Source organism: Phalacrocorax carbo, chromosome 2 (assembly GCF_963921805.1).
Source record: "Phalacrocorax carbo chromosome 2, bPhaCar2.1, whole genome shotgun sequence".
Classification (NCBI taxonomy): domain Eukaryota; kingdom Metazoa; phylum Chordata; class Aves; order Suliformes; family Phalacrocoracidae; genus Phalacrocorax; species Phalacrocorax carbo.
Genome location: NC_087514.1, coordinates 135113716 through 135125639, shown reverse-complemented (window position 1 = coordinate 135125639; position 11924 = coordinate 135113716). Strand labels below are relative to the sequence as shown.

The window sequence follows — 11924 nt, the reverse complement described above, 5'->3', positions numbered from 1 at the left end:
GTCTACAACATCATAATCAAGTTTAATATCATTAATCATGTCTGCATGAAATTACATTATGGTAGCAACTATTCAGCTGCTTATGGGTAGACTGTATGTAGATGCTGAAGGAGCAAACTCAGCAAAGTCAGAGCATCAATAACTATAGCAGGAATAGAATGGCACAAACATACCTGAAATTCTTGTACTTAAGTTATTTTCATCTACTAAAAGCAGTTCAGGTGACCCACAGCCATGATTTTAAGGTAACCATATTCCTAACCATCAGGAACCAAACCGGCAGTTTTCTTTATTCTGCTCTGCTGACAATACAAAAATTTGAGATGAAGGGCAAAAAAACCACTGAGCTGTGTTTCTTCCATCTGTGTAGCTACAAAGGGAAGAAAAACAAGGGGAAAACATACACAAGGTAACTACCAGGTTCTGCCCTGATCAAGATAACTGCCTCATTGTGCCCATTATAAATGTTGTCATGACTTTAGGTCAAACTTTGGCCTTAAACAATGGAGACCATGAAATACATATTTGCTACATATTGAGAATGTTATGGGAATGACCTAAATATTTTATACAAGGGTAGCAATTCATCTTGAACAAACATTATCTAGCCATAACATTCTGGAACATGGACTGCTGAAACAATTCTGGCTGGGGAGAGGTTCCTACAGGAAGACTAATATCCCAAAGTAAATTTGTTTTCAGGTCTCCTTTTAGAAAGGCTTTCTTTTTTCAGCTTACTGCAGAAGGACTGTGTGGTGGGGGTTTCCCTGTGTATGCCCTTCCCTGAAGGCTTCACTGAGGAAGAATTATTGTAAATTCACAAGACACTCTGTGGACCCAAAAGGCTACCAGAAGACTCTATGGGAACAAGATTACGGTTATTCCCATAACTTTCCCTTTCTTCATCCATTTTTTGGACTGGCTGATTCTAGAACTCGGGTGTAAAAGACAACATCTACCTAGGAAATTAAGTAGAGCCTAGATGTTGGCAATGACGCAGATACTGCAGCTCAGACATACATACACTGTTAAATTTGTATAATTCCTTGTAGACTCTCTGCCACTGTAACTACTGCCATGAAAAACTCTAAGAAAGGTCTTTTTAATGTAACAACATATTAATCATTAGGTCCTACAGACACTTTCCTAAATGAACAATTAGGAAATAATAGATTTCTGGTTCTATGAGTGGAACTCTGTGATTTTCTCTTCTGTTTCTTTTTTCCAGTTTTTTTTTTTTTTAATGTCTTCTTCTTTTTGGTCATAAGTTTCTCCTTAGCCATTGCCAGTTTTCTTTTCAATAACCACCTCTTTTAACTATTGGCTTTAACTATTGGCTTATTGTTATTTCCAGATTTCCTTCTCTCCTGTGTTTATTCTCTTTCCTTTTCATCAGTTTTATCTTCCTGTTCAATTCTGGTTACATTTCTAGGAATGTACTGTATGAATCCCACTTTTAGAGAGTAACACTTTAAAAGGTCTGTGACTCTGATAAAATGCCACAAGATTTCTTTATTAGTAAACATCTTAAGATTGTATAGAGGTGCTTAATTACTTTTAACAGGTAATGAACGTAGAATTGCACCAAGAACAACGTGGTGTTCTCTTATTACTTAGCATGCACAAGACTATTTGCAGATTTTCTGATCTGATGGAATTAGGGAACTGGATGAAACACAGACTCAATTCACTGTCTATTGTTGTAGCTATTTATATGTTCAGTAGGGACTCCTGATTCTTTTACAGTCGAGGTAACAACAAGATCAGAAATTATATCTTCCATCTTTGACAACATGCTTAAAATGAATTATACCGGTCTTGGACCATTATGTAGACCACAGGCCACCTTAAGCCAAGCCTGAATGTCATCTGAAAGGTTCTGATAGACCAACTTGCAGCTGTTTGCTTCTTTCCTAACATGGATGAGACCACCTCACCCGATTTCTGTGCTTATAGTTTGGTTTCTTTTTAAGTCCCACTCTACTTCAAAATAATATCATGTGTTCCTTGAAAGGATTATCAGCTACTTTTGAAGGACTGTCTATCATATTGCCCATTACTAGAGAAACCTCCCCCATAATTTTGTAATCTGAAAGAGCCCAGATCCAAATTTACCAAGTGGAGAGTCAGGCAATTCTCATAAGAGAAATCCTGGATGAAAAATTCATTCTTGCTGGAGTCTTGCTGTCGCTAGGATATCTCTTTTAGTAAGCTTTCCTTATGAAAGAAGTTGCAAACTGGCTCCAGATATAGACCCTCAGAAAGAAACCAGCAATATTTTATATGTTTGAAATGAGGAACTTTTAATCTCTGGCAGATAGACTAGATAGCTCCATTGAATATTTAGGCGAAATTATAAGCTTCTAAAGCTTCCTGGTATCTTGGTGATGCAATCTATTGTAGCTATAGGCACGCAGTATGAATATTTTTGTGAGACACAGAAGAAACAGTTCTGAACACTATTGTGCTGAGATCACTGGAATTGCTAAGAGCACTGATGGTTGTAAAAACTGCCACTGTGCAGGTTTTGAAGCTGTTTTTATCTACTGTTTTCTGCAAGATTAAAGACATACATTAAAAATAAGCACTTCTTTTTAAAAGATCTTTTATTGCAAAAAAAGCCCATGATAGCTTTCTTTCCACTTCAATATTTTAGTTGCCAGGGACATTGCAAAGTTGCATGTATAATATAGGATACAAATTACAAACAAGGCAACCTCCTTTAAACAGAACAGCTCTTTTCACTGGACAGATTGTTTTCTAGTTAGTTTCTAGATAGTTTCAGCATCACAATTGATATTAGTGTAAACAGAAAAATATTTAAAGAGCGTTCTGAACTGCAAAAGAACACTCTAGACGTTCGTCTGGTTTTTTGTAAGTCTACAATATACAAACATTTAAGGGCAAGCTTCTGCATAGCTGAGATTGTTAAAACCTTACTTTTTAGGCAGTGCCTGAGACTCTACATTGAAGCTGATATTACATAGATAGTTGTGAAAATTAACAGGTAAGTCACTATCATTGAGGAGCTAAACATTTATCCTGCATGCAGGGCAGATTGTTTAGAAGGTTTTCAGAAGACTCATTGCTAGCAAGTGTTAAATACTACAAGCTACTCTGTGGCCCAGACTGAATTCAGAGAACTGGAGATAATGGGTCTATAAAGATGATATGTAGCCAGCAACAACTGTGGCTTGCTTAGGAACACATGTAAACACAGTCTGGTTACGACACTTAACAGGATAAATGCAGAAAAAAAAAAAAGAAAGGATAAACCAAACTATATATATCAAATGGTTTGTGGCAGTTTGCAGTACATGCATGTTCTCCCGTAATGCTGAGAAGAAATAACATACCATGTCTACTATTTGTAGTATAAAAGTTTTCCATAGCAAAGATACTTGCTTCTGTTACCCTTTCTCCAATATTATAGTTTGCTCTAGGTAATGTGGTAGCTCTCTGGATACAGGCTGGCTTTAATTCTCCAGGGATAGTTTTTTCCCTACTTTCCTGCCCTAACAGACTTACTGTCCTCTTTCCTTTCTTCGCTTGTGTGTCTCAGTCACAGCTGAAATCAAAGAAAATTTATTGTTGGAAAGATGGAAAGTTGTAATCACTCTGGATGGGAAAAGATGTTACAGGTCTAAATTACAAAACCTACAAAATTACCATTGCTCATTGAGAAACAGTGTCTAGGAGTAAGCCCTGGGCAGGGGGCTGTAGTCTTCTTGTGACAGAAGGCTGTAAGTGATGGGTAGGGCAATTAGCTGTCAGGCATGACACAGGTACAGCTCACTCTGCGTTTGAGAACTAAGGACTCAATACTGACTGTATTTTGTATCCAGCCAATGAAAACAGTTTGAATGGAACTAGCACGTACCACATTTTTGTTCTCAGGCAGGCCGTTTCCTGAGTAGGTATTAAAATCACTACATTTGGACTTTCTCATTTCTTTGTTCTTGTTTATTATTAATTACTCAGTAGGTTCATGGAAATCTCTCTGTGTGAATTACAGATTTTGTGTTGGTTTTGGCTTTGGCCTTTGGCATTCAGACATCTGTGTATCTGTTTGCTATTTTTTCATATTATTCTCTACGTATGCCTACTAGATTTGATAGGAAGAGAGATAATACAACTGCCATTAATAAAATAGCTGTATCTTGTCTCAGCCACAGAAAGGTTTTCTAAGGCTAAATTAAAATTCATTACAATTTGCTATATTTATTAAAATTAGCTCAGGTTTGTTGGTACAGAAATTAAACTCTGGCTTGGCAACTGCATTGTCACTTCTAATTTAGAGAATTTTCTTTTACTCACTAGTCTTACTTTGTGTATACCCTTTCCTCTTAATGAGAGCAGAAAGAGAATTTGCAGCTTACTGAGCTAGCCATGATAACTGTAAGCTTGTTTCAGGCCCTCTCAAACCACAGGTTTTGCTAATATTATAAGCCAATTTAGCAACAAAGCCTTGTTAACAAGTATAGTTCAATAGTATTTTTAAAGCAGAAGTAAAATGATCAGCTCTTTAGGTATTTGCTCTGCATATAACAGCACAGACAGTCTTGGTGCAGCAAGATCATATGTTGTTGCAGCTGGATCATATGCTGCCCACATTTGCTGACTGACATGGTGATTTACTGTTGTGACCAAAACTTTCCTGCTTCTGCATACTAATAATTGTAGGCTGTTTGTTTCATTTATGTCCAAAAGCATTGGAAATATATTCCAAGGTTATATCTGTACTAGTAAATTTAGCAAGTGCCATGGAACTTCCTGGACATTAAAACTCAATCATCGGTAGTTTTAAATGGTTAGAATCGTCCTTTATACACCGTTTTGGCATGTTCCCACATCGTTCCCAGGGGCAGTCCAGGGGTTAGCACAGGCCCGTGGCTATCTCCAGTTGGCATGCAGCCACCTTAGTTTGAAAACCAAGAAAATATAATAGTATGGGTCTGATACGTTGTATGCAGGTGAGCCTTGGTGGAAGGGAAGGATCCTGGGAACAGAAGGTATTTGTTGATCCTGAGAGACTGACTGTCAGAAACACTGTACAATGCCTGCAGAACCAGATGTCTAAAAAGCATAAATGGCTAAAAGCAGAAACCTTTAAATGCATTTGTAGTTACAGACATAATTCTTTGTATATTGACATAACACACATAAACTTCGACAAGGAAAGAAAGGAGAAAGAACGAGTTGCAGTCGGTCATACAGGTGTCTAACTGCTGCTGCCTTGGTTAAGAGGTTCTACCAGGGCCTCCTGACTTGCCCTTGGGAGGGGATGACTTGTTACCACTGATTACTTTATGGCTTTCAGTACTTGACTGGGAGTGGATTATGCAGGATTAAAATAATGAGTGGCTCTACTTTTCAAGACAAAAACGTGAAACTCATTGTGAATCATAATGTAAAGACTATATTAGCCATGCAACATAATTTACTTTCAATGTTTGTGGGGGAAGAGGGCTGCTGAATGTTTTAGGCAGGCAAGGTTAATTAAGTTGCTTGCTATATCTGTATAGCTCTTCAGAAGCTTTTTGGTTTAGACTAAAATAAGAGAGTTCTCTTTAAATGAGAGTAAGTTTCTGCATAAACTCTTATGCTCATTTCTGTATATGAGAGAAAACCTGGGAATAGTAAGCAATGTATTGATTTTTATACTTGCTCTATAACGATATTGTTCCTCTACTCCTACACTTGCAGGCAAAACATGTTTTTCATTTTACATATCATAGGATCTGAGCAGAATCATGATCCTGCCTCACAGATGAAGTTTATTAATTTCTCAGATTTTCTCAAAGTGGAAAAATCTTGAACACTCTCTCTAAATGCGGTTTTGTCTACTCAGGATTTTTTTTCTGACCCTTGTCAGAACAATTAAGACTATAGATTTCATTGGATGAGTGCAATTCAATGAATTTAAAATAGTTAAAATAGCTTTATTAACAAAGACCTTTCAGCACTAACCATTATGTGCGGATCATAGTCTACTTGCCCAAACATTAATTATGTTTCAAATTTTTCATCCTTTATGTGGCTCTTCAACTCCTGCAAATACTCAGTAGAAAACTGGGTGCAATTTTAAACACTGGCATGCCAGAAGCTCCTGCAATGGTAGTGGGAGTGGGGAGCCAGATGTGGGGACAGGAGAAGAGAAAAAGAATGTGATGGTTCTGTCGTATATTGACAAAAATATAAGTAGCAGGGGAAAAATGTTTCTTGTTAATCTAATTCTCGTTAAAACTTCACATAGTTCAACTGGTACCTGCAAATGAGGCTTCTGTAAGAAAAGCTATCCTAAATCAGTGTACTATTAGTCCCATTACTGAGCTTCTTTTTCCTATGTATAATTATTTCTCTTTAAGTTTTAAAAAGGTGGGGCAGAATTTCCCTTTATATTCCTGGTTCCTCACAGTAAAATGTTTGTGTGACCTTCCTAGCCACTAGAGAATCACTGTATAGGCTATTAACTGACTCTAGTTCAGCTTCCCTAGATTATTATTTCCCTGATTTGTGTACGAAGAGAATAATCTGAGTTACTATATTCTTTCTTAACAGAACAAAAACACCTAAATTGGCAGTAGTTCTGTATAACCCCAAAATCTGAAACGCATAAATCACAATTTGACATCACAATCCTCTTTCCTGATCTCCAGGGAGGCAGAAAAGAAATGACAGATAACCAAACCAGACCAGATTTCTTCTGTGTTATTTGCACTGGAGACAGCTAGAACAAGTAAGCACACAGAATTAAGTTGAGGGAAGTAAAATTTTGGCCATGGACAGAAAGAGTAGGATAAAGGCTAGAAATGAGTCAGAGATGACCCTAAGATAACAAGCAGTGTTTATAATTCTTATAAATTCCTGCCAAATGACAAGATTTTTGTTGGTCTCGTGATGATCCTGTGAAATTCCAGCCCACTCAGGGATTTCTGTCTGTTTAGTAGAAGTCCCCTCTTCTGAACAGCTCCCACCTCGTGAAATGAGTGAGGGGACAGGAGACAGAGCTGACGAGGGGACTGCGCAGGGCAGGAGAAGCAGAAATTGGGCAGAACGGATGTGTGGAGCAAAAGAATATCACTCATGTTGGAGTCAGGGCAGCAGATGTGACTGCTGACAAGCGAGAGCTCTGGAAGTTTCAGAGGATGATAATCACAAAGCGTACTGGATACAGAAGAATGTATTCATTAATATGGCACCTCATATGTGCAGGGGGTAGGGAAAGGCACGGTTCACTAGATGTACAAACACTTTTTTCTTAAGTTTTCATCATGGGATGGCATCACGATTCATGACTTCAAAGGCAGAAATGCTGGATTTGAGCAATGAGGAGAAAAGTGATCGCTAGTGGTTTGGGAGGATTTATTAAGGGAAGATGTGATCTTTAGTTTAGACCCAATAAGCCAGCTGGGTACTAGCCTATAGATAAAATGAGAAGAGACTAGTTAGGGCTGTACAATACACTTGAAAGTGATCAGCATAGGATTTAAATGCCTTCAATTGTCCACATGACATCAGCCACAGCCATCTTTTGCAAGGCCAAACATGTTGTTAAACCTGACAAAATACTACTTTGAAAAAGAATAATAATAAAAAGAAAGCCCAACAAAAAACTTATGCTGTAAAGAAGGCTCTAAGATTGCTGAAACACAGTTGTATAGTTTTTGTTTGTTTTACTCTGAATATGAAGCAAGATCTCTGCTGTACTGAAAATATCAAATAGAAAACACTGAGACAATGGATTAGGCAAAGAGATGGCAAGAACATCAGGAGAGGACAGATTTGCAAAAGCTGCAGATAATGTGGTATATAATTTTTTAGGTAACTGTGTCTAAAAGGCCCCAGTGGCACATAAGAAAATTCCCCATGTGTTCTGTGACTCTGGGTGCTGAACATCTGAAATCTCATATTTGTTGTCAGATAGATGGCTGACCCATAGGAGTGGATTTCCAATAGCGGGCAGTGGATGGCAAATGTACAAAAGATGTTGTTTCTGCCTAGCAGCATGAGCTTTCCTTACTCTCTATTTCCAGATTAGGGAGTTGAAGAGTAACCCCAGTACCTCACTGACACCATGCAAGTTCCTACGGCCCCAGAAGGGAACTGGGAGATGAAGTCCATCACGGGAAGCTAAAACCTACTTCCTTCTTCATGTAGCCCCCGGTAGATTTGGAACTGGCAGGTGAGCACCCAGTATAAGCCTGGGTGTCTCTGACAGTATCTAAGTAGCACAGAAGGTCAAGAAACAGTTGAGATCTTGAGGTCCAGTGAAGAATAAGAAGTTGCTAGAGAATTTGTTCAGTCTCAGTGAGGAAGTAAAAGATAGACTGGAAGCAATTAAATTAAAAATTAGAAGGAGACTTAAACAATGCCTGTAAGCTTTCAACACAAAGATAATGTAGCTGAAGAGAACAATGAAAGCAGAGCAGCAATTTGTGTTGTGTATGGAGTGGTCGCAGCACACTTGTGTTGACAGAGGAAGAAACCAGTGAGCAGGGAGAGCCTAGGGGTGAAAAGAGTAGTGAAAGGAACTGGGAAGTTTAGGTTGGAAGAAGCTGAGTGCTTGGATAGATGGGTGGGTAAGGAGTGAAGAAAACACATTCATTTCCAGTTAGAGTCCTAAAATCAAAAGACGAAAGGGGCTGGAGAAGAGAAGGAAGTAAGACATGGTGTACAGTATTGCTTACCTTTTTTCCAGGATGCCGGCAAGATCTTGTGAAGAGGGAAGAGAGAGTGAAGAGTAAAGGGACTGAGGAGAGACAGAAGGTAGTTAATAGTCAACGTCCTCTGCAAAGGTGTTTGGCCAGGAATGTGTCAGGAATGTGACTGCAAGGCACTGATCTCGTAAGGAGTATGGTTCTTTTACCCTATTTTTCTCAAAAAGTTTGATTGCTGAAGACATATTTTTCAAAACACCATTTGATCAACACCTGGCATACTAACAAGCCCACTAGCATCGTTAAAGCTTAGTCAAATTAATTTTATCTGCATATTGTGGCTTCAGTGTATTTCGCATGTGGGATAGCTTCCCAGGCAATTAAACCTTAGAAATTAAGCCGGTAAACAAGCGCGCGTTATACTGTCTAATTCCAGCTGCGAGGGCCCGAGGAGGAGGAGGCGGAGGAGGAGGAGGATGGAGGGGGGGAGCGGCGGAGGAGGCCTGGGCGGCGGGACGCAGCGGACGACAGAGAGCGGCCCCGGCCCCGGGGGAAGGCGCTGTGCTGCGGGGCAGGCGCCGCTCCCAACCGCTTGGCTGGGGCCGGGCTTTGCACAATCCCAGGGTTTTGCCGTGCGGGAATACCTGGGCCACGGCTAATCACCTCCGTCGGCAGAGCGGAGCAGAAACGCTGGCACAACCGGGGCTTCGGTAACCAGCGAGGGAAGGTGCGAGCTCGTAGCCGCTGGCGCAGTGCTCGCAGCGAGGCCAGCCCCGGCGGACGGGCAGACGGTCACCAGCACCACGGACACTGCCTCAGCCTCCCGGCTGCGTGGCGGGGGCGGCTGCGGGGGGCCGGGGCGGCGACGCCGGGGCTGAGCCCGCGGCTGCGGTCGCTGTGCGGCGGCCGGGCTCAGCCGTCCCCCGCGGGACGCGGGTGGGGTTGGGGGGGGGGAGCGAGGGGAGCGCTTCCCAGCTCCCGTCTCCGCCGTGACCGCGAACAAGTTGTGTTTACACAGGGAGACTCCCAGGCTCCCAAGTTTAGCTTCGAGATAAAATTTATTGCGGTTATTCTGGGGGAAGAGCTCTGCTGCTGCTCCTGCGAAAGGAAACAGAGGAAGAAAATGGGCGGGAGGAGCGGCGGCGGGTCAGAAAGGCACCGGGGCTCTTCTTGGATGGTTTTATTTGTCAGCAGTTTGGCAGCACCTCTTACTTTTCGCGATGCTGCTCCTTTCCTTCAAAATATGTGTTTATCTTAAAATGTCAGTGCAATAACTCAGGGGTTTTATCCCCGAATGAGACACGAACCGCCTCCTCGTCCCGTAAGCCCCGTCGGTCCTCGCCGCGCCGAGCGAGGGGCAACCTCGCCCCCGGTGCCTTTCCTTCCTCGGTATCCTGCTGTCCCTGTCCTCGGCGGAGCCCGGTGCATTTCCTCTCCCACCCGCCCCCGGCGAGGACTCCTACCCAGGGCTCCCCCACCCCTCGTTTGGGCTGTCGCTTGTCATTTCTGGTGTCTTTGCTGGGCGACCTGCGGCCGCGACGGTTTCAGCCCGAGGGAGGCGGGAAGCAGAGGAGGCGACAGGGACGGGGGTGGGTGACAGACACAGGGCTTGTCTTGCCACCGAGTTAGTGCCATTTTTATTTCAAAACTGAACGCTGGGATTTGTATATCCCCCCCCCCCCCGCCCCCCGGTTATGTTTTGTTACTGGGGCTACCTGGGCGCTTGGAGCTCACCTTCCTTCTCACTTGCCGCGGAAGCAGTCCGCGCACCCCTCCCCAGCCACCACAGGAGGTTTTCCCTCGGGGTTTCTCGGGGATTTTCCCTCTCCCATCCCATCTCCATCCCCGAGCCCCTCCGTCGCGGCCCCCCCCCCGGGGCCGCCGGCGCCCCCCGCGGTGCCGCGCCGGCCCTCCCTCTCCTCGCCTGACCTTCCCAACATGGCGGCACGGCCGCCCCCTCCTCCCTCCGCCCCGCCGCCGCCAGAGGCCTCCTCGGCGAGGGCGCGGCGGCGGCGGCTGTCAGCCGGGCGGGGCGGGACGGGGCCGGGGGACCGCGGCGGCGGCGGCGGCGGCGGCGGCGGCGGGAGGAGCGGGCGCGGGGCTGGGCCGGGCGGGGCGGGGCGGCGCGGCCCGGCCCGGCGCCGTGCACACTGACAGGCGCTCGGCCAGCAGACGGCGGCCGCGCCGGGGTGCAGAGGCCGCCGCAGAGGGAGCTCGGACGGGGGACGGCGTCGCGCCGGCGGGGCGAGCGGCGCTGGAAAGCCCCGGCCGCCCCCACACCTGTGCCCTCCGGGGGCGGTGAGTGGGTGTAGCCGCCGCCGCCGCCGATCACCTGGGATCCCCGCCCTGTAGCGCCTCCGCCTCCCCTCCGCGCCCGGCCGGGGAAGGCGCCACCGCCGCTGCGAGCGAGCGAGCGAGCGCGAGCGCTGCGGGCGGGCAGCAGGGCCGGGCCCGTGGGCGAGGCGAGGGGCTGCGGCGCCGGTGGGGCTCCCCCCGCTCCCGACAGCCGGGGCGAGGCGGGCAGGAGGGCGGCGGCCCCCGGAGCCCGCGGCGCGGGGCGCTGGAACCGCGGCAGGATGAACCCCAATGTCACCTACGCGAGTCGCAAGCGGCGGAAACCTGTGCAGAAAATGTGAGCGGCCCCGCGGGGCGGGAGGGAGGGAGGGAGGGAGAGGGACCGGCCGGCGTCCCGGCACCGCGCCGCGGAGGCCCGGCGGGGCGGCCGGTGGCGCGGCAGGGAGAGGTGGTGCCGGAGGGGGTTTCTTGGTTTTAGCTTTTTTTTTTTGTTGGAAAAAAGAAAAAAAAAAAAAAAAGGAGAGCCGGGGCGCGGAGGGCCGGCTCGGTGGAAGGAGGGAGCGGTGCCGGCAGCGCGGCGCGGCCGGCTGACCTAGATTGGGAGGCGGGTGAGGTGAGGGCGCGCTCCCCGCGCCGGAGCCGGTCCCGCCGCCGGTGGGCGGGTGGGTCCTGCCGCGGTGGCCCCGCACCGCCCCGCACGCTGCCGGGCGCCCAGGTGTCCCTGCCGGGTCGGAGCCGGGAAAGGCTCGGCCGCTTCCCATCGTTTATGGCTATTTTTAGCCTCCCTGGCAGGATCGAAGCAGCTTTAACCCTCCGGTATTACATTAGATGTTTTTATTTGCTCAGCTCCAAACAAACCGAAGTGCTGCAGACCGGTCGGAAGAGGCGGAAAAAAAAAAAAAAGTCTGGCTGTATAGTGTCTTTTTGTGTATTAATTTATCTTTTTGAAACTCTGGGAACAGCTTAATA

The 11924-nt window shown here is 45.8% G+C and overlaps 1 protein-coding gene across 2 annotated transcripts in view; it reads left to right on the top strand.

Moving 5' to 3' along the window:
- Positions 1-10764: 10764 nt before the first annotated feature.
- Positions 10765-11924, top strand: part of AHR (aryl hydrocarbon receptor) — a 64387-nt gene continuing 63227 nt past the window's right edge. The window contains exon 1 of one of the 2 annotated variants that reach the window (XM_064441721.1): positions 10765-11292. In XM_064441721.1, coding sequence (XP_064297791.1) covers positions 11247-11292 — 46 coding nt within the window. In that variant the 5' untranslated portion in view covers positions 10765-11246. 2 annotated transcript variants of the gene reach the window in all.